At 42.8% G+C, this 24,156-nt stretch overlaps 1 protein-coding gene across 2 annotated transcripts in view; it reads right to left on the reverse strand.

The window, feature by feature from the left end:
• The window catches only part of LOC109890640 (protein MTSS 1-like), a 127,221-nt gene that overhangs the window by 48,250 nt on the left and 54,815 nt on the right, over positions 1-24,156 (reverse strand). For both annotated transcript variants that reach the window (XM_031827318.1, XM_031827308.1), the window contains exons 5-7: positions 5,146-5,230; positions 3,498-3,589; positions 1,664-1,738 (exon numbers count right to left, since the gene is read on the reverse strand). In XM_031827318.1, coding sequence (XP_031683178.1) covers positions 1,664-1,738; positions 3,498-3,589; positions 5,146-5,230 — 252 coding nt within the window. The remainder of the gene's footprint in view (positions 1-1,663; positions 1,739-3,497; positions 3,590-5,145; positions 5,231-24,156) is intronic.

The raw sequence follows: 24,156 nt of genomic DNA on the forward strand, positions 1-24,156 counted from the left end.
CAACCTCAGAGGACAATTATATTAGTTAATCTTAGAACGCAAACCTCGTCTTTGCCTTTAGGTGCCTTGGACAAGTTCAAACGGTAAGCCTTATTGGGCCTTTAGAAAGACTGCAGTCGAAGGAATATAAAAGCCTCCCTGCCCACTTCATGTAGTTTGACTGTTCTATCCAGTAATGTAGGTTTATGGTTGCTTGACTACCCATACTCCTTGCTCCGGCCAAACGCTATGCCATGTCCACGGACGTTTGTTTCTTTTCCAGAATGAGTCTGGATTGGAGTACCTCGGACTATTTTGAGGATAGACCATCTGATTGGTCCCAGAAACCGATGGTCTGGGCCAGAGACAGAACACACGTGGGTAAAGCAGTGTTTTGAAAATTCATCATTGACTTTGATACTCTGATTGGTTAGGGATGATCCAATCACTGCTGACATTGTTTTGTACAACACCCCTCATTTTGATGTCACCACAAACAACTTCAATTATGGCAGTCTCAGACTGAAGCATGTAGCGAACGATAGACCAGCGGAAGAATTCAGTTTGAATTGTCAGGCAAGGTTTATGGATCTCAAACAAAGAGCCTGTGAAGCCTTGAGGAGATGGTAATATAGTATAATAATGCATGCCATTTAGCTGACACTTATCTAAAGTGACTTAGTCATGCATATATACATTTTTCGTATGGGTGACCCCAGCGGGAATCAAACCCACTACCCTGGTGTTGCAAGCACCATGCTCTACCAACTGAGCGACTGAGGACCACACTATGTTACTGAGGACCAGATGGTGAGTGGTGAATAAGCTATAGAGAGGGCGTTCTGTCAGATAAGAGAGCAGTCCGCGCAGTCTAGCTCTGAGGAGTGTTTCCAGTCTACAGTTGACCTCAACGCAGCCATAACAGGGCGAACTGGAGGCGTTTCTGCACTGAAGCTCTGAAGTGGGTTGACGCCACATAATAATGACAGACCTTTCATCGGTGATTGAATGTGCAAAGTCACAAAGACACATGTTCGTCATCCCTCTCCCACTTTCGGTACCCATATTTTCATATGATAGTTCTGCTGTTGCGATACCAAGAACTTGAGGAATAAACACTTAAATTCTCAGAAGACTGAAGCTCATAGTTCAGAGCCATAGGTCCGCGATAGTCAAGACATCATTACCAGCCTAGCATTTAAATGTCATAATTGGCATGTGTACTATCGTGTTTAATCTTTAGGCTAAATAATGATGTAAGACTGTTGTTATTGTCATATAATATCACATTGGGAATAATGTCTACACCTTTACATCCTCGTAGGGAGACTAAGAAAAAAGTCCTGAGCTAGAGCTAAACACAAACCCAACCTGGCTGAAACAATACCATTTATGGAAGAGGAAAATGGTAGGTGTGGTGAGATGGTTTGGCGAAGGAGGGGCCCCGTAACAACCGCAGGCATGGAGAAACCACATCATTGTCTCCTTTCACAATACCAGCTGTGGTGAGGTAACCTGACCCTCTGTAATAAATGTTTCGCTGCTCGTTGCTATGCATCACACTCTCCATTCAGGTGTAGTCCAAGCCTTCCCCCAAACCTACACACTGGCCTAGATAAGAAAATGCCCTTGGCAGAGTGTCACATCACACAGAACTTAGAAAGTTAAAAACAGATGCCCTTACCTTTCTTAACTTTCTTCTGTAGCTTGATTGTGTCTGAGGATTTTTTCTTGATGTCTGCTCGGGCCTTCTTGTATTCTGCATTGGGTTGACATGAGAAGATGCATCAAGTGCCAGTTAAATCATTTAGACATCTCAGATGTACACTACATGACAAAGTATGTGGACATTTGCTCCTCGAACATCTCATTCCAAAATGCTGGGCCTAAACATGGAGTTGGTCCCTCCTTTGCGGTTATAACAACATCCACTCTTCTGGGATTCCACTAGATGCTGGAACATTGCTGCAGGGACCTGCTTTCATTCAGCCACACGATATCATAACCGCCATCGATAAAAGACAGTACTGTGTAGCCGTCTTCATCGACCTGGCCAAGGCTTTCGACTGTCAATCAACATATTCTTATCAGCAGCCTCGGTTTTTCTAATGACTGCCTTGCCTGTTTCACCAACTACTTTGCAGACAGAGTTCAGTGTGTCAAATCGGAGGGCATGTTTTCTCCGGTCCTCTGGCAGTCTATGGGGATACCATAGGGTTCAATTCTCGGGCCGACTCTTTTCTCTGTATATATCAATGATGTTGCTCTTGCTGCGGGCGATTCTCTGATATACCTCTACGCAGACGATATAATTTTGTATACTTCAGGCCCTTCCTTGGACACTGTGCTACCTAACCTCCAAACGAACTTCAATGCCATACAACACTCCTTCCGTGGCCTCCAACTGCTCTTAAACGCTAGTAAAACCAAATGCATGCTTTTCAACCGTTCGCTGCCTGCACCCGCACGCCCGACTAGCATCACCACCCTGAATGGTTCCGACCTAGAATATGTGGACATCTATAAGTACCTAGGTGTCTGGCTAGACTGTAAACTCTCCTTCCAAACTCATATCAAACATCTCCAATCCAAAATCAAATCTAGAATCGGCTTTCTATTTCGCAACAAAGCCTCCTTCACTCACGCCGCCAAACTTACCCTAGTAAAACTGACTATCCTACCGATCCTAGACTTCGGCGATGTCATCTACAAAATAGCTTCCAATACTCTACTCAGCAAACTAGATGCAGTTTATCACAGTGCCATCCGTTTTGTTACTAAAGCACCTTATACCACCCACCACTGCGACCTGTATGCTCTAGTCGGCTGGCCCTCGCTACATATTCGTCGCCAGACCCACTGGCTCCAAGTCATCTACAAGTCTATGCTAGGTAAAGCTCCACCTTATCTCAGTTCTCATGGCAACACCCACCCATAGCACGCGCTCCAGCAGGTGTATCTCACTGATCATCCCTAAAGCCAACACCTCATTTGGTCGCCTTTCCTTCCAGTTCTCTGCTGCCTGTGACTGAAACGAATTGCAAAAATCGCCAAAGTTGGGGACTTTTATTTCCCTCACCAACTTTAAATATCTGCTATCTGAGCAACTAACCGATCGCTGCAGCTGTACATAGTCCATCTGTAAATAGCCCACCCAATTTACCTACCTCATCCTCATATTGTTTTTATTTATTTACATTTCTGCTCTTTTGCACACCAGTATCTCTACTTGCACATGATCATCTGATCATGTATCACTCCAGTGTTAATCTGCTAAATTGTAATTATTTGCTCCTATGGCCTATTTATTGCCTACCCCCTCATGTCTTTTGCACACAATGTATATAGACTTTTTTCTACTGTGTTATCGACTTGTTTATTGTTTACTCCATGTGTAACTCTGTGTTGTCTGTTCACACTGCTATGCTTTGTTCTTGGCCAGGTCGCAGTTGTAAATGAGAACTTGCTATCAACTAGCCTACCTGGTTAAAAAAATGTGTGTATGTACCGTCTCCTACCTTTGGCATGGTCCTTGTCCAACTGACTGGCCACCTTCTTCCACTCCTCAATCTTCAGCTCCAGGGGATTGATCAGGGTATCTGTTAGTGCCCTGCAGTGGAACCCAATAAACCAGCTGTTAAATTACAATCACACACCCAGTGGTTCACCTGGAGGTTTCACCAGAATGGTTGATAAGATTCAACTTCACCAAATTCAGAATTATCAATGGAAACAAATAGGGGAGGTTTTTTTTAGGGCTATGATTGATCCATGTAGCTAATTAATTGTAATTGATAGGCGGTCCTACAATAGATAAATCAAGTCATCAAATCTACACACTATAGCTTGGGAATCAAAGCAATTAAACTGAGCATACTCTCAGGTATGCTGTGAACTCCTCTCGTCACATACCCGGCATAGCCAGAGCTGTTCAGCCGTGACAGGTTAGCACACAATGAGTATCTATGAATTGATGACATGAGATAGCACTTTGAACCAATTTCACCTAACCTCTTCCCACACACACGGTGTCTGGGGGAAAAACTAGACCAAAGTGATAAAGTTAAGAGATCTTATTAATGAAGCTGATAGGTTTAGCGGGTGTCTGTTAGTTCACCTTCCCTCTACTTTGTCTAATGGCCTATTCAGAGTTGAGCCCTTCTCTGGGTTAATTCCAACTGAAGCTGGGCAGTCAATGACTTGACATTGCATAATGCAATTGAAGAAAGACACTACAGCAATGTCAGAGGCCAGGAGTGATGGAAATAATGGAGGGAGAAATAAGAAATGAGAGACTACCGGGATTTCCACCGAAGACCGGTAAAGTACAGCCTGGGCTATATCCTTTTCCCACTATCATGACGACCCGAACAGTACTGGCTCTGATATTTTCATTTCACATGGTTCTAGCAACTATGGTTAATGTGTAACCAGGACAGTGAAGTACAGCTTGGCCCGGCTTGGTTTAGTAGTGTGCAAATGGTACCAGAGAGCAACAATCCAATCTCCTACTCATCCATCCACAACCGGAGTCCCATTACAGCCGTGTCCTAAGGCTTAGAGAGCACTGGCTGTAGTACAACCGGTCCACAGTGCTGTTTTAAAGCTTGACAAAATGTTAATTTGTCTGTCTCATTAGCACACAGAGCAACAGAAGACCCTAAAGCAGGGCCCAATTGGATTTGCTGGGGCTAAAGTAGGCAGGAATTGTGTTCAGGGTTGGAGAGCAGCGTGAGGCGAGCCGACCGTCATCCACTTGCCAAGTCAGCCAGGGTCATCATCCGAGGTGAGAGCTCTCTGTGGTTTTTGGAGGAATGTCCGATACTGACTGAGTTCAGCACACAGGAACACACATACAGCTGGAAATATTGAACACTAAGGCCATGCCAGAAACCAATCACTTGCAGGTGATGGCAGGTCTGAGTCGATATCGCTCACTTTTCAGTGTGTGACAGAAATACATTGAGTATCAGAACAGCAACCATCTGATATATTAATGTCAAGGAATGCTTCATGTCACGTTTTCAAATAGTCTGAAATGTTAAAGACGGACGGCAGTAATAATATGCCATAACCAAAAAAAAAGGAAACAATGGGGGTTTTGACTTAAGACTAATACTACATTAATGTCTTCCAGAAACCATGATTTATAGTTCCATCACTTACGTGGTGAAGAGCTTCAGTTTTGACTCGATGCTTCTGTGCCTCATGCACATTCTCGTCAAGGCCGAGCCAATCTCTTTTGTCGCCCCTGGAAAACAATGGAACAAAACAGAACAAACCTGTCAATTTCCAAACCTTGACAACAATGCCATATTACAAGCCTGATGAAGCCAAAAAAGTTGGACGTCCTCCAGCTTTCCCCCCCTTTCCTGGTAAAGTAATATTGCAAGTATACAGTAATGTACATAGACAGAAGTGTAAAAAAAATCTTTGAGCAAGTGTTTTTTAGACAATATTTTTCTAGAGAATTCTGCAGTACAGCCAACCAGCATCACAACTTCTCAAGCGCAGGACCTCCACATCCGGCTTTACCTGCGGGATCGTCAGACCAGCCATCAGGACAGCTGACGAATCTGAAGAATATGTGTGTTTGTAATAAAGTCCTTTTGTGGGGGAAAAAACTCATTCAGATTGGCTGGGCCTGGCTCCCAAGCAGGTGGGTGGCGTCCCTGCCCAGTATATTTTAATGGGGTTGTTTTCGTTCATTCAGAAAGATTTGCACAAACTGCCAGTGAGTTCGTTGCACCACGTCGATAGGGATTCCACAGCAGGTCTGTCACACAGCAGACTTACTTATTGCTGTATTGAATTCAGATTTGACAGCAGACCAGTGCAGCTAACTCTTCCACCCCGACCCCTTCCCGAAGGCTTTCGAGGTTGGTATGAAGCCTCCGACTGGTTTTGAACACACACTCCTGCTGTTGCCATGGTCTCCAGCATCCGCCGGGGGGGTGATGACCTTGTCGAGAAACCAACATCTGCTTTTGATTGCACTCATTTATCCACTTAATATTCCTAGCCCAATCCCAGGCAGGCCCAGTGAGACCGTGATGTCTACACTGTACAAATCCACAGTCAGACATATGGGGGGGAAAGACAGAGAGCCCAGACAGATGGAGGCCTTTCCATTCTACAACATTAACACCACAATGACTATTCCCCAAATGGCACCCTATTCACTACACTGTAGGGAATAGGGTGCTATATGGGATGCACATAGTGACTCTGCCCTCTGGGACAGAAAATGAGATCTTTAAAACCACTGCAGAGATATAAATTGTCACACTGCAAATTTTTCAGACGTCATATGTTTTCCCAAGTTCATTAGGATGTGTCCAGTTGTATGATGGAAGCAAGCAACACTTGGTCCTGTTGCCTGTTTACATCACAGCAGGAACAGCAAAAGCAGCATCAGGTCTCCATCTGGACTACTCATTAGGAGGTTAAAGACCTCAGATATTAGCTCTATCAACCATATGAGCTTATTAGGACAACCACAGTACTCTGGTTACGGCTTGCCAAAACTATAACAGAGAAAAGAGGCATTACTGAGTGTGAGACGTTCACTACTATTGCTTGTGTCATATCAAGCATACCAGACTTTCTGGACATTATCGACTAACATTTCCATTGAAGAAAACAGACAAAAAGGAACCTGCAACTAACATTGGTCCCGCTAAACCAACTGTTGCAGGCTAGATAAGTCTGGAAGACAGCCAAGATGTGAAAACCCCCCAAGTCGATTTCACCCTCGATTAGAAGCAAGGACAATTGGAGCCACCGATGGGGCGACTGACGTACTTGAAAATGCATTGGGTAATATGGCATATCAAACATGTCAACGCAGCACTGGATACATTTCCGCTCTGGCTGCATGATGCTGTTCTGAGTGCTCTGGATCAGGTATTCATCAATGATCTCTGTACTTTACCCCGTTCATCTTTCCCTCGATCCTGACTAGTCTCCCAGTCCCTGAAAAACTTCCCCACAGCATGAAGCTGCCACCACGCTTCACCGCAGGGATGATATTGGCTAGGTAATGAGCAGTGACTGGTTTCTTCCAGATGTGCCGCTTGGCATCTAGGCCAAAGAGTTCAATCATAGTTTCATCAGAACAGAGAAACGTGTTTCTCATGATCCGAGTGACCTTTATGTGCCTTTTGCTCTGACATGCACGGTCAACTGTGGGACCTTATATAGACAGGTGTCAAATCAATTGAACTTACCACAGATGGACTCCAATCAAGTTGAAGCAACATCAAGGATGATCAATGGAAACAGGATGCACCCGAGTTAAATTTAATCTCATAGCAAAGGGTCTGAATATTTATGTAAATAAGGTTAAATAATAAGTCAAAAAAACTGTTTTGCCTTGTCATTATGGGGTATTTTGTGTAGAATGCAGAAAAAATGTAATTGAATCAATTTTAGAATAAGGTTGTAACGCAACAAAATGTGAAAAAGGTCTGAATACAATCCAAATGCACACTATAGGGCGAGAGAGAAACTGAGTCACTCCCATCACACAGGGCCCAGTGTGGATTCTCCAGCCCAGCCCTAAACTGCAAAGCCCTCGTCCTGTCGGCCCCGAGCCTCAATAATAAATAGGCCATTGTAGCATTCTGTCACTGAATACAGAGCACTTCGTATGAGATGGCCCAGTTTGCTGTGCTGAAAGGGAAGATAATACTCCTTTCAGTGATCGAGGAAAACAAGAGGGAAAGAAGGACCCAGCAAAGGTTCCTCCACAATCCCTAGTGATATTCCTCTCTCTTCTCCCCACCCTAACCTCTGGGCTGGACCGTGCGTCTCCTGCTGAGAACAGTGTTGAGATTATCAGCTGTATGAATGTGTCCCAGTTATCCCAATCCCTGCTAATGCTGGATCACCTGGGCCTCTCACTGGCTCAGTAAGCCAACCTAGTAGCCCTATACACAGCCTCAACTGGCCACCAGTATTAGAGGGGTACAGATTATTATGACCACACAGACCCTCAGTTTCCCCATGGCAACTTTCACAACAAGGGAGATGGGAGAGCGTTGCTAAGGTTACAATGGGTGCACATGAACTATAATCTTGTGAGATATTTGTTACATCAGACAGTATGATAGAGTAGCGCTAATGCAAAAGGTGCGCTCTGTTCCTTGCCTCAGGCTGCACAAGCTGTTCTCTCAATCAAGTGATCATATTTTCACCCATCAAACTATTCTTAATTTAAAGGCAGGGGAAAAATATGTAATCCGTATGCACTCGAATAGTGAACGGAGGCCGCTTTCCCGCTGGTTCGTTTTCCATCATGCCCAGTAGGCTACTGTGGTTATTTCACTCCACCCATCAACCAAAGGTTTGAGGAGCATGCATCCCCCCGCTGAACAACAGGTGATATTCCACCCAAACTCTGTTTGCCATGGGCTCTCCAACCCTGTTCCTGCTGCTACCCAGTGCTTCATTTGGTAAACCAAGTGAAATCTGTTCGGGAACATCGATAGTAACATGTTTTCAAAACAAAATATATTTCATTAAACTGTTCACAGCCCCACTCCCTGCTTGCTTGAGAAAGGAATGAAGGCGAGCGAGGCGATGGAAACACAGTGGTAGTTAAAGGTAATGTGTTAGCCTATTAATTATGAAACTACAAAAAATGCCATTACTAGGCTATTCAAAATCAAAAATCACTATGATTGTTGCCCAACTCTGTAAGCCGCCCTGCAAAATTAATGAACCAACAGCATCGCCTATGGATGTTTAACCATGAGTAATAGGCGGTAGGCTATTTACGGTAATATATATTTTTATATGTAATTCGAAAACATAATGCTAACTTTCACTGCTATGCGAAAGACACACAGCTGTACATTTAAATTAAACACGGTAAAGCCCAAAATTGCCCTCACTAGAAGCCTGTGTTTCAGACATAAGGTTAAACTCGGACAAAACAGAGATGCTTGTTCTAGGTCCCAAGAAACAAAGAGATCTTCTGTTGAATCTGACAATTAATCTTGATGGTTGTACAGTCGTCTCAAATAAAACTGAAGGACCTCGGCATTACTCTGGACCCTAATCTCTCTTTTGACAAACATATCAAGACTGTTTCAAGGACAGCTTTTTTCCATCTACATAACATTGCAAAAATGAGAAACGTTCTGTCCAAAAATTATGTTGAAAAATGTATCAATGCTTTTGTTACTTCTAGGTTAGACTACTGCAATGCTTTACTTTCTGGCTACCAGGATAAAGCACTAAATAAGGTTTGTGTGTCAGGGGCTAGGGTCAGTTTGTTTTATCTGGAGTACTTATCCGGTGTCCTGTGTGAATGTAAGTATGCTCTCTCTAATTCTCTCTTTCTCTCGGAGGACCTGAGCCCTAGGACCATGCCTCAGGACTACCTGACATGACTCCTTGCTGTCCCCAGTCCACCTGGCCGTGCTGCTGCTCCAGTTTCAACTGTTCTGCCTGTGGCTATGGAACCCTGACCTGTTCACCGGACGTGCTACCTGTCCCAGAACTGCTGTTTTCAACTCTCTAGAGACAGCAGGAGCGGTAGAGATACTCCTAATGATCGGCTATGAAAAGCCAACTGACATTTACTCCTGAGGTGCTGACTTGCTGCACCATCGATAACAACTGTGATTATTATTTGACCATACTGGTCATTTATGAACATTTGAAAATCTTGGCCATGTTCTGTTATAACCTCCACCTGGCACAGCCAGAAGAGGACTGGCCACCCCTCATAACCTGGTTCCTCTTCTGGTTTCTTCCTAGGTTTTGGCCTTTCTATGGAGTTTTTCCTAGGCACCGTGTTTCTACACCTGCATTGCTTGCTGTTTGGGGTTTTAGGCTGGGTTTCTGTACAGCACTTAGAGATATCAGCTGATGTACGAAGGGCTATATAAATACATTTGATACACACCGTTTACATACACTTAGGTTGGAGTCATTGAAACTCGCTTTTCAAGCACTCCACAAATGTCTTGTTAACAAACTATCGTTTTGGCAAGTAGGTTAGGACATCTACTTTGTGCATGACAAGTACTTTTTCCAACAATTGTTTACAGAATGATTATTTCACTGTATCACAATTCCAGTGGGTCAGAAGTTAACATAAGCTAAATTGAAGTTCACATAAGCTAAATTGTTGCTCTCAAAAACCTGAAGGTACCACATTCATCTGTACAAACAATAGTACAGCAATAATAAACACCGTGGGTCCACCCACCTCTTGAGGATTGACCACAAGCTCTCAATAGGATTAAGGTCCGGAGTTTCCTGGCCATGGACCTAAAATATATATGTTTTGTTCCGAGCCACTTAGTTATCACTTTTGCCTTAAGGCAAGGTGCGCCATCATGCTGGGAAATGCATTGTTCGTCACCAAACTGTTCCTGGATGTTTGGGAGAAATTGCTCTCGGAGGATGTGTTGGTACCATTCGTTATTCATGGCTGTGTTCTTAGGCAAAATTATGAGTGAGCCCACTCCCTTGGTTGAGAAGCAACCCCACAACATGGATGGTCTCAGGATGCTTTACTGTTGGCATGACACAGGACTGATGGTAGCACTCACCTCGTCTTCTCTGGGCAAGCTTTTTTCCGGATGCCCCCCCCAAAAAAACGGAAAGGGGATTCAGAGAAAATGACTTTACCCCAGTCCTCAGCAGTCCAATCCCTGTACCTTTTGCAGAATATCAGTCTGTTCCTGATGTTTTTCCTGGAGAGAAGTGGCTTCTTTGCTGCTCTTCTTGACACAAGGCCATCCTTCAAAATCGTTTGCCTCACTGTGCGTGCAGATGCACTCACACCTGCCTGCTGCCATTCCTGAGCAAGCTCTGTACTGATGTTGCCCCAATTCCGCACCTGAATCAACTTTAGGAGACGGTCCTGGCGCTTGCTGGACTTTCTTGGGCACCCTGAAGCCTTCTTCACAACAATTGAACCGCTCTCCTTGAAGTTCTTAATGATCTGATAAATGGTTGATTTAGGTGTAATCTTACTGCCAGCAATATCCTTGCCTGTGAAGCCCTTTTTGTGCAAAGCAATGATGACGGCACGTGTTTCCTTGCAGATAACCATGGTTGACAGAGGAAGAACAATGATTCCAAGCACCACCCTCCTTTTGAAGCATCCAGTATGTTATTCGAACTCAATCAGCATGACAGAGTGATCTCCAGCCTTGTCCTCGTCAACACTCACATCTGTGTTGACGAATCACTGACATTTCAGCTGGTCCATTTGTGGCAGGGCTGAAATGCAGTGGAAATGTTTTTTTGGGGGATCCAGTTTATTTGCAAGGCAAAGAGGGACTTTGCAATTAATTGCAATTCATCTGATCACTCTTCATAACATTCTGGAGTATATGCAAATTGCCATCATACAAACCTTGTTAAAATTAATTTCATTCTCAAAACTTTTGGCCACGACTGTATATCCACAGTAAAATGAGTCCGCTAACGACATAACCTGAAAGGCATCTCAGCAAGGAAGAAGCCACTATTCCAAAACTGCCATAAAAAAAACAGATTGCACATGGAGACAAATATGGTACTTTTTGGAGAAATGTCCTCTGGTCTGAAACAAACAAAAATAGAACTGACCATCATTATGTTTGGAGGAAATATAGGGGGATGCTTGCAAGCCAAAGAACACCATCCCAAACGTGAAGCACGGGGGTGGAAGCATGTTGTGAAGGTGCTTAACTGCAGGAGGGATTGGTGCACTTCACAAAATAGTTGGCATCATGAGGAAGGGAAATTATATGGACATATTGAAGCAACATCTCAAGACATCAGTCAGGAGTTAAAGCTTGGTCGCATATGGGTTTTCCAAAAGGACAATGACCCCAAGCATACTTCCAAAGTTGTGGCAAAAGCTTGTGGAAGGCTACCCGAACCGTTTGACCAAAGTTAAACAATTTAAAGGCAATGCTACCAAATACTAATTGAGTGTATGTAAACTTCTGACCCACTGGGAATGTGAGGAAAGAAATAAAAGCTGAAATAAATAATTCTCTAATATTATTCTGACGTTTCACATTCTTAAAATAAAGTGGTGATCCTAACTGACCAAAAACAGGGAATTTTTACTAGGATTAAATGTCAGGAATTGTGAAAAACAGAGTTGAAATATATTTGGCTACAGTCAATCACAGTGAGGTGAGTTTTAAAAGCATGATACTGTTTTGATGACAAGTGTTAGATGTGATTTTCAATTGCATTTGTATTGATGCCAAAGTGGTTAGTGGGACAATAGAGCCCTGAGTCGTTAGCTAGTTGGGTACTACCAACAAGTCCAGAGTGCTTAAGAGATTACCGTGACTCAGTGGTCACATGGAATTGTACTGCAGTCATGACTCACATGAAGATATCATAGGCCTGCAGTATAATCGTCTGATAATCACACCACACCTTCAAAACCCTAGACACTACCATGAGTGAAAAGCCCAGGAGGGCGGCCATTTCTGAGATACTCGAACCAGTGCACATGGCACCAACGATCATATCACGCTCAGCGCTTAAGTCGTTTTGCCTATTCTAACTTTCAATTGAACAATAACTGAATGTCTCGATGCCCATCTTCTGGCTTTATATAGCAAGCGAAGGCCACATGAATCACTGTCTTTAGGAGCACAGCGTGCATGAGTGAGTGCATGTGCACTAAGGTGCGAAGAATCAGAGGAGGTGGTCAGTCGAGTTCAAGTGTTTAGCAGTCTGATGGCAGCAGAGGACTGAGGACCCACCCCTTGGGGAATCCTGTGTTAAGAGTCAGTGTGGAGGTGTTGCTGCCAATCCACACAGCCCGTTGTCTGCCCTTCATAAAGTCCAGGATTCAGTTGCAGAGGGTGGTGTCCAGACCCAGGGCTCTGAGCTTGGTGTCGAGCTTGGAGGGAACAATGTTGTTGAAAGCTGAACTATAATTCATGAACAGCAGTCTCACATAGGTGTTCCTCATGGCCATATGGATTACAGCTGTGTGAATAGCGATGGAAATTACATCTTCTGTGGAACTGTTGGAGCGGAAAGCAAATGGGAATGGTCTTAATGTGGGCCATGACGATCCTCTCAAGGCACTTCATGATGACCGAGGTGAGCACGATGGGGCGATAGTCATTTGGGCATGTCACCTTGTATTTCTTGGGCACTGGGACGATGGTGGTCTCCTTAAGCTCGTCTTAGAGGGAGGCTTCGGTGGGCACCGCACAGCTGGATTTGACTTTGTAGTCTTATTTGTCAAATATAACTGGCTTTTAGCCTACATTTATGTAATTAAGTCTCAAACTTTGGCTACATTTTCTGGTGCCTGCCGCATCATCGGTTTGGACATGAGACTGTAGCACAGTGTTGACCAACCGGTCGATCGCGATAAACTCGTCGATCTCCGAGGAATTCCTAGTCGATCACCAAACATTTCTGCCAAAACCCCAACGATAAGCCTGAGTTTCTATCCCAGAGACGCAACATTGCGAGACTTCCGGGAACATTTGTGAAACAGACCAGGTCAGAGTTTGAGAAGTCAATGAGAGAAGAGAAATTCTTCCTTAGGTGTACATTTTCTCGAAATCTAAAGGCAAAAACTAGAATCGAGCAAATGTATTAAGTATTGAGCATGTTATTACTCAAAACTTGTGAAAGTGAAACGTTTTTATTTTTGTCACAAACAACTTTATATCCAAGAGTGCCTTTGATTTGACGGCCTGCACATGTGCAGATCGGCGTGAGACGACGGTTAGACCCGATGACAAACGTTCCCTCAAGTTTTTTGAGGCCACTGAGCAAATGTCAGGTCTGCTGAGCGCAAACTTGAACGTTGTGGAAATTCTGTTGTACCTGCTTTTTTGTTTGTTTTAACAGTGGCCATGTAGGCTACTGTGGCTATTTCATCATAATGTAGGCCTACTATCAAAAACAGAGAAAATGCATCCAATAATATTTTAACATGGAAATGGCTGTTGTCATGTGTGGTGTTCAATGTAGGAGTACATTCCATGAGAAAAAAAACAAAAAAAACATGCAGGGCTTGACACCAACCTGTTAATCCAATTGTCCTTCTGACATGGTGACTGAAAATATGGTTGTTTGACACAAGAGTCCACTTTACAAAATAAAATGCATTATTCCCATACCATTTTTACAGAGAACCATACAAATGATGCTACCCTCCGCCTATTATTCAAGCCTCTCTCAAAATACAACACTGCCCATTTAAGAATAAAAAATAAAAAACTGCCTCGCTTTTCAAAGATGTCTAAAAATGTTTTGTGATCTTGTAGGGAGCAATCACTCCCTTATTGCTGACTACAAATGATCTATAACTGGGCTAATATCTCACTAAATGGAAATGGAATAGACAACAGGTGGAAATTATAGGCAATTAGCAAGACACCCTCAATAAAGGAGTGGTTCTGAAGGTGGTGACTACAGACCACTTCTCAGTTCCTATGCTTCCTGGCTGGTGTTTTGGTCACTTTTGAATGCTGGCGTTGCTTTCACTCTAGTGGTAGCATGAGACGGAGTCTACAACCCACACAAGTGGCTCAGGTAGTGCAGCTCATCCAGGATGGAACATCAATGTGAGCTGTGGCAAGAAGGTTTGCTGTGTCTGTCAGCATAGTGTCCAGAGCATGGAGGCGCTACCAGGAGACAGGCCAGTACATCAGGAGACGTGGAGGAGGCCGTAGGAGGGCAACAACCCAGCAGCAGGACCGCTACCTCCGCCTTTGTGCAAGGAGGAGCACCGCCAGAGCCCTGCAAAATGACCTCCAGCAGGCCACAAATGCGCATGTGTCTGCTCAAACGGTCAGAAACAGACTCCATGAGGGTGGTATGAGGGCCCGACGTCCACAGGTGGGGGTTGTGCTTACAGCCCAACACCGTGCAGGACGTTTGGCATTTGTCAGAGAACACCAAGATTGCCAAATTCGCCCTGTGCTCTTCACAGATGAAAGCAGGTTCACACTGAGCACGTGACAGACGTGACAGTCTGGAGGTGCAGTGGAGAACGTTCTGCTGCCTGCAACATCCTCCAGCATGACCGGTTTGGCGGTGGGTCAGTCATGGTGTGGCATTTCTTTGGGGGGCCGCACAGCCCTCCATGTGCTCGGCAGAGGTAGCCTGACTGCCATTAGGTACCGAGATGAGATCCTCAGACCCCTTGTGAGACCATATGCTGGTGCGGTAGGCCCTGGGTTCCTCCTAATGCAAGACAATGCTAGACCTCATGTGGCTGGAGTGTGTCAGCAGTTCCTGCAAGAGGAAGGCATTGATGCTATGGACTGGCCCGCCCGTTCCGCAGACCTGAATCCAATTGAGCACATCTGGGACATCAATCATGTCTCGCTCCATCCACCAACGCCACGTTGCACCACAGACTGTCCAGGACTTGGCGGATGCTTTAGTCCAGGTCTGGGAGGAGATCCCTCAGGAGACCATCCACCACCTCATCAGGAGCATGCCAGGCGTTGTAGGGAGGTCATACAGGCACGTGGAGGCCACACACACTACTAAGCCTCATTTTGACTTGTTTTAAGGACATTACATCAAAGTTGGATCAGCCTGTAGTGTGGTTTTCCACTTTTGAGTGCGACTCCAAATCCAGACCCCCATGGGTTGATCAATTTGATTTCAATTGATCATTTGTATGATTTTGTTGTCCGCACATTCAACTATGTAAAGAAAAAAGTATTTAATAAAAATATTTCATTCATTCAGATCTAGGATGTGTTATTTTAGTGTTCCCTTTATTTTTTGAGCAGTGTATTTGCATATAGGCCTACTGAAGCTCTGATTGTTTATGCCGCACTGATCTGTGTAGAGTACAGAATGACTAGTGCGTGTCAATGCAATAGAATCCTACTCCGATGCGTTCTGCATACAAACAAATCTGTTAAAGTTTGTTTTCTTAGGTTGCATTGAAAGTGGCTAATATTGCCTGTTACAATTGCCACAAGAACGCGAGACATTGCTAGTGTTAACAGGGAAAACTCTAGAACAGTAGGCTAAAACTGGTGACCATCTTCATACTGAACTGTCTTTGATAAAGCCTTGCATTCCTATTATTTTAGTCCTAGCGCCTGGAAGGCAAAGCATTCCCATTTTGAACCATTTCATGAGTCTGAAGGTAAAACTACACCTACCTGGCAGGCCAAGAGAGAAAACCAAGTGCACTTATAGGCCTACTGCTGGCTCAGATAACCGTGTCTGCACAGTTGAGCCATAGACTGTTAAATGAAGCCACGACCACACAGGAAAAACCATGACTAGAGACGTCACAGCAAAGAGCTGCTGTTGTTTTGAGTAAGTTCATGCTGAAGTTGTCAACACTTTGTTCAAACCCTTTATAAGCCATTAAATGCTCCCTACTGACACTCACGCTACAACCTGCACTGCAAAGTGTTTCGATAAACTTGTTATTAGCAGCTTCTGTTTTCTTAAATTGAGTAATATTTCACTTTCTCTGGTTATAGGTAGTAACAACACTAATTGGTGCATTAGGCGGAAATAATGCATTGCGACTTAAGTTTCACCATCAGCTGGAAGACTGTGTCCCGTTTTCTCAGATAATATATATATAATGAAGATAATTGTATATGTGGGGTATAGAGATGAGGTAATAATTTAAATAGAATGTTAACACTTTTTGCACAGTCCATGCAACTTGTAACTTAAGCAATTTTTTTACTCTTGAACTTATTTAGGCTTGCCATAACAAAGGGGTTGAATACTTACTCAAAACGTTTCAGCGTTTCATTTTTTTGTAAAATAAAACAATAACACCGACATTATGGGGCATTGTGTGTAGTGAAACTCAATTTTATACAATTTCAATTCAGTCTGTAACAACACTTGGTTAAAGTCAAGGGGTGTGAACTTTCTGAAGGCAATATGTACAGTGCCTTGCGAAAGTATTCGGCCCCCTTGAACTTTGCGACCTTTTGCCACATTTCAGGCTTCAAACATGGGACACAATCATGAAGTGGAACGACATTTATTGGATATTTCAAACTTTTTTAACAAATCAAAAACTGAAAAATTGGGCGTGCAAAATTATTCAGCCCCCTTAAGTTAATACTTTGTAGCGCCACCTTTTGCTGCGATTACAGCTGTAAGTCGCTTGGGGTATGTCTATCAGTTTTGCACATCGAGAGACTGAAATGTTTTCCCATTCCTCCTTGCAAAACAGCTCGAGCTCAGTGAGGTTGGATGGAGAGCATTTGTGAACAGCAGTTTTCAGTTCTTTCCACAGATTCTCGATTGGATTCAGGTCTGGACTTTGACTTGGCCATTCTAACACCTGGATATGTTTATTTTTGAACCATTCCATTGTAGATTTTGCTTTATGTTTTGGATCATTGTCTTGTTGGAAGACAAATCTCCGTCCCAGTCTCAGGTCTTTTGCAGACTCCATCAGGTTTTCTTCCAGAATGGTCCTGTATTTGGCTCCATCCATCAATTTCCCATCAATTTTTCAATCTTCCCTGTCCCTGCTGAAGAAAAGCAGGCCCAAACCATGATGCTGCCACCACCATGTTTGACAGTGGGGATGGTGTGTTCAGGGTGATGAGCTGTGTTGCTTTTACGCCAAACATAACATTTTGCAATGTTGTCAAAAAGTTCAATTTTGGTTTCATCTGACCAGAGCACCTTCTTCCACATGTTTGGCGTCTCTCCCAGGTGGCTTGTGGCAAACTTTAAACAACACTTTTTATGGATATCTTTAAGAAATGGCTTTCTTCTTGCCACTCTTCCATAAAGGCCAGATTTGTGCAATATACGACTGATTGTTGTCCTATGGACAGAGTCTCCCACCTCAGCTGTAGATCTCTGCAGTTCATCCAGAGTGATCATGGGCCTCTTGGCTGCATCTCTGATCAGTCTTCTCCTTGTATGAGCTGAAAGTTTAGAGGGACAGCCAGGTCTTGGTAGATTTGCAGTGGTCTGATACTCTTTCCATTTCAATATTATCGCTTGCACAGTGCTCCTTGGGATGTTTAAAGCTTGGGAAATCTTTTTGTATCCAAATCCGGCTTTAAACTTCTTCACAACAGTATCTCGGACCTGCCTGGTGTGTTCCTTGTTCTTCGTGATGCTCTCTGCGCTTTTAACGGACCTCTGAGACTATCACAGTGCAGGTGCATTTATACGGAGACTTGATTACACACAGGTGGATTGTATTTATCATCATTAGTCATTTAGGTCAACATTGGATCATTCAGAGATCCTCACTGAACTTCTGGAGAGAGTTTGCTGCACTGAAAGTAAAGGGGCTGAATAATTTTGCACACCCAATTTTTCAGTTTTTGATTTGTTAAAAAGTTTGAAATATCCAATAAATGTCGTTCCACTTCATGATTGTGTCCCACTTGTTGATTCTTCACAAAAAAATAGTTTTATATCTTTATGTTTGAAGCCTGAAATGTGGCAAAAGGTCGCAAAGTTCAAGGGGGCCGAATACTTTCGCAAGGCACTGTATATAAAAAATCTATTATTCAAATGTTGGCCTCCGTTCCATTTCTGATCGGTGTAATTGTTTGATATTGTGATGCGTGATTTCTTTTTTCACTTGTTCATTTTTACCATTTGAAAAAAAAAAGATTTGCATTCTGAAAAAACTGGTTCAGATTAATAAATATGCCTACAATAATAAAACAAATGATTAGAAATACAAAAAATAGTTACAAAATTGCATCCTACCTGAATCGAATTGCACAGTAGCAACTTTCTTATCTTTGTACACTACAATATTAAAAATAGTCCCTATAGACTACCACAGTATGAATCATAACCATAAAACCTAGCAGTCAAACAGTGAAATGGTTCCAATCCCAAGTGAGGGGGAAGAAGATACCCTCAATGGCCCAACAGGGGTCAGCAGCACTGTGGACGTTGAAGAAGTGTCTGAGGGGCAAGAAGAACAGAAGAGCAAGGCCGCTATTGGACAAACAGTCAGAATGCCTGAGTGTGATTAACCTTTCTTCACATCCCATCACCACATGGGAGTTGGCCTTGAGTAAGGGTTTATCTTTCGTCCCTACTGCATCATGTAATGACTTTGACACCACAATAGAGTTTCAAAAATGTTTTCGTACATTCAGATTTAGGGAGTTAATTTGTCCCATAAATGATAAGACTCCAAATGTGGATGTGTCAACTATGAGTAAGAAGTGTGTTCAGACTATGGGTGACACAATAGAGAATGACATTACCCATCGAATGAAAACCCCTTCGAGCTAAATCCACTTTTTGTCCACCCAGACACAAAAATACCTCCCTAGAAACATATTACAGATCAGTGGAAAAAGATGTCTCAGATTTTGAATAAGAAACAATAAATCTCCCTAAACAGAGGCAAGCATTGGACATAAAAATAAAAAAAAATGGTTCCACTTTATAATGCTGACAAGGGCGGAGCTGTGGTGACTGTGTGAATGAGATCCGGGGACAATTGTGAATGAGATCCTGGGACCACTTTATATCAGAAATTGTCACGTGACCCTACACTGCTGTGCATAGATGATATTTGCTGCAAGTTGAAGTCTTTTACGGAAAGTGGAGACATGACGCAAAAAAAATGAGTTCATGAAAGTGGACAATCCAATCAGGAGCGTCATTCATGCCTTACCAAAAATCCACAAATGACTGGAAAAGCCACCAGGGAGACCTATTGTGGCCTTCATTGGCTCCATTGACTGAAAATATTTCTGCTTTTGTAGATTTTTTTCTAAAACACAGTCTGGTGTCACTCCTTGCATATATACATGATGCTTTGGACATGATTAACACCCTCAAGACAATGCACAATACCAAATGGGGAGATGCTTATGGCTTGCTTTGATGTTGAATCACTATAGTAATATCCCCTTACCAGGGAGGCCTAGAAGCCATGGCACACTACCTCAGTCAACGACCCACTGGCACACTCCCTAGCACTAACTGTATTGTTGAATTTGCTGAGATTGTTAATTTTTCTAAATGACATGTTCATTCAACAGAAGGGAACTGCTATGGGTAGTAAAATGGCACCGAATTATGCCAATCTGTATGTAAAAAAAAAAGAGAAAAAAAGAATGTTTTTCAGCCCTAATAATCCATTCTTGCGCCATATTAGACTCTGGAAATAATTGATTGAAGACGTATTTGTTCTATTCCAGGGCACAGCAGAGGAACTTCATCTATTCGACTCCAATACAAGCAGTGAACATTTGAAATTCACCCTCACATTTGATGCGCATGAAATAAGTTCTTAACATTTGAATTCAGAGGGACGTTTTTTTTGGTACGGATCTATACATGAAGCAAACGTACAGGAATTCCCTGTTACGCGATGACAGCTTCCACCCTACACCAATAAATGATTAATGATTTTTTTTAAGAACCTAAAGAACCTTAGTCAATAGTCACATTGGGAGGATTTGTAGTACACAGTGTTGCTATGTCAAACAAACCAACCACCTGGATGAGCGTTTCAGACAGCGGGGTAACCCAGAGTAATGGCTGCATGACACAAGGGAATGTTATAAAAATATGACCCAGGATGACAGCCTCACGCCCAAACCTCTCCACCCTCCTGACCAACGCATTCAATGCTTCCTTCAGTATTCCCCACTAGGTAAACAGTTAAACCACATCATAAAACATTTATAAAAAAACTGGTACATTTTTAAAGATATAATTATTGTAAATTATATCATAAATAGGACTGGTGGAGTTGTCACACATGCAGCTCACAGACATATGGAAATGTCTGCTCTACCCACAATTACAACCAACTAATTACCACAAAAAAGGAAGAGGCAGTAGAACGGGGAAAAGGGTAAGGAACTTGTCTGTCGGCCCTGCATTAAAGACCGTACATGGTTAAATTAAATTGTCAGAAATAAAAACATCTACCAATTTCATTTAAGAACAAAAAAATTGATAGCACCTTCATCATAGGAATTTTTGTCCTCATCCCCCAGCTCAACCAAAATCTGGGAGCGCTCAAACCGCAGAACCGAAAAGGCAAAATTACCCACTAAGAAACAAACATTTGAATTTGACTCCTAAAAATACCCGAATGGCTGAATAGACCAGGTTTGGGTTTGAGGATGAGCAGGGCTAGACTGGTGGGTTGGGAGTAAGGTGTGAACTGAACACTGACTACGCTAGGTAGCGGACTCATTGAATGTTATATCAAAACACATTGTAAAATAGGAGTGAGGTACTACAGTGCCAGTAATATCAGTGTCTCATAGCACATAGCTTATGCTATCAGATATTTCCACCATTTAATGTTTGGCGTTCTTCCTATAGTTAAATTCTGGTGTAGTGGTGCATGGGCCTGTAGAGTGTGAAGATCGATGGTACCATCCAACACAATCTGTTCTCCTTCTGGCAACAAAACACTCAAACTTGACAGTTCTCAATCTCTTCATTCAAAGACTCAATCATGGACACGCTTACTGACAGTTGTGGCTTGCTTTGTGTGATGCATTGTCTCTACCTTTGTGCTATTGACTGTGCCCAATAATATTTGTACCATGTTTTGTGCTGCTAGAATGTTGTGTTGCTACCATGTTATTATATTGTGTTGCTACCATGCTGTGTTGTCTTAGGTCTCTTTATGTAGTGTTGTCTCTTCTTGTGATGTGTTTTGTCCTATATTTATATCGTTTTTTTTTTTACATCCCAGGACCCTGTCCCCGCAGGATGCCTTTTGGTAGTACGTCATTGTAAATAAGAATTTATTCTTAATTGACTTTCCAAGTTAAAAAAAATAAAAAATACCATCAGCATTCTTTAATTCAACATTGAACACCAAAATGTTCATTTTAATAATGCAGAGATTCTCAATGCATGACTCATGTCAAATGTGGACCTTGGAATTCTTAATCATCAGGTTTACATGGATGATTCACATCCTTACACGCCAACACATTTTCCCCCCCTGTTACTTTGTTTGTTCCCTTTCTCCCTAAAGCCTCGTTTGAAAAACCTCTCAAACATTCCTATGTCTGATGACCTCCAGGAGGAGAATGCTATCAATCCATTCGGCTGGGCATGTGGCATACTTACTCGTGTAGTGCAAGTTGGCCGACAAAGACAATACAGCACACTTCTTTGGGGCTGTGCTGGGAAAGGAATGAGCACATTTTCAAGTAAAGCCCCCCAGAATGTACATGAAAGCATCTGAAGTAACTAAACTAATTAGCCATGTTTATTACCGATCTCTAAGTAATACGACTGTGTCTGCACAACAGATGGAAAGCCAAAGTATGGGATACAGAGCTTGCCAACGGGTGGTTTTTCTGACAAATAGCCCCACAACACAACAGGCTGAGTAAAATGGGAGCCTGTCGGTCCCCTGTTCCAAGAGGGGGAGGAGTTGAGTGGAGACCATAAAGGTTTGGCGCTGGAAAAGGGGAGGCCATAGTTTGGGTGTGTCTAAAACTGTTGTGGTAGAAGAACAGTGCAGGACAGAACAGGTTGGTAAAGTAATGCTTTTCTGAAACATGGCCACAGGTGATGAAGAGTGTGAAGTCAATGAGAAAAGATAAAAACACCCATCCCTTCTTTAAGGTTGCACATGTCCTAGCACAAGACCTAGACTTTGAGGTGGATGGCCACGCCTTGTTATTAGGGGGAAGCTAGGCACTTCATCCAACCGACATCTGTCAAAATTTCTGTGAGATGAGCCCTGAGACAGGATGTGTGTAGCCCCGTGCCCCTCCTGTCAGCCCCAGTTTGGGATTCACTGGGCTACACGACTCACACACCTTAGTCACAATAAGCAACACGGGAATGGCTGATGCAGCACAGCCGAGACATGTCAGGTCCTGCGTCTACTTTTAGAGTGTTGGTGGAGGATAAGTAGTGCAAGACCATTTTACTTTTTCCACATTGTGTTATGTTACAGCCTTATTCTAAAATGTATTAAATTATTTCTCATCAAATCTACACACAATACCCCATGACAAAGAAAAAACATGTTTTTAGAAAAGTTCAACAATTTTAAGGCAATGCTACCAAATACTAATTGAGTGCATGTAAACTTCTGACCCACTGGGAATGTGATGAAAGAAATAAAAGCTAAAAATGTATAATTCTCTACTAATTAATCTGACATTCCACATTCTTAAAAGAAAGTGGTGATCCTAATTTACCTAAAACAGTTTTTTTTTTTTTACTAGGATTAAATGTCAGGAATTGCGAAAAACTGAGTTTAAGTGTATTTGGCTACGGTGTATTAAACATTCGACTTCAACTGTATATATATATTTTTTTTAAATGCATTATCACATTTACATACGTGTTCAGACCCTTTACTCAATACTTAGTTGAAGCACCTTTGGCAGCGATTACAGCCTCGAGACTCCTTGGGTATGACGCTACAAGCTTGGTACACCTGTATTTGGAGAGTTTCTCCCATTCTTCTCTGCAGAGCCTTTCTCAGATTGGATGGGGATTGTCGCTGCACTGCTATTTTCAGGTCTCTCCAGAGATGTTCAATCGGGTTCATGTCCGGGCTCTGGCTGGGCCATTCAAGGACATTGAGATTGTCACGAAGCCACTCCTGCGTTGTCTTGGATGTGTGCTTAGGGTAGTTATCCTGTTGGAAGGTGAACCTTCGCCCCAGTCGGAAGTTCTGAGCACTCTGGAGCAGGTTCCAGTCAGTGTGAACTGTGATCAAATAGGAAGGCATGGGCCAGGTTCTACATCATTAAATTTCACTCCCAGCTGCATATTCTATGAGTCGAAACAAATAGCGCTAACATTTATATAGCGCTGCGCACAATTGGCCTAACGTCATTCGGATTAGGGTTTGGCCGGGGTAGGCCGTTTATTTATTTTATTTTATTTTACCTTTATTTAACCAGGTAGGCAAGTTGAGAACAAGTTCTCATTTACAATTGCGACCTGGCCAAGATAAAGCAAAGCAGTTCGACAGATAAAACGACACAGAGTTACACATGGAGTAAAAACAAACATACAGTCAATAATGCAGTATAAACAAGTCTATATACAATGTGAGCAAATGAGGTGAGAAGGGAGGTAAAGGCAAAAAAGGCCAAGATGGCAAAGTAAATACAATATAGCAAGTAAAATACTGGAATGGTAATGGCCGTCATTGTAAATAAGAATTTGTTCTTAACTGACTTGCCTAGTTAAATAAAGGTTAAACAATATTTCTATACACTGAAATTC

The sequence above is a fragment of the Oncorhynchus kisutch genome, linkage group LG1 (genome assembly GCF_002021735.2).
Source record: "Oncorhynchus kisutch isolate 150728-3 linkage group LG1, Okis_V2, whole genome shotgun sequence".
In the NCBI taxonomy this organism is placed as follows: Eukaryota; Metazoa; Chordata; class Actinopteri; order Salmoniformes; family Salmonidae; genus Oncorhynchus; species Oncorhynchus kisutch.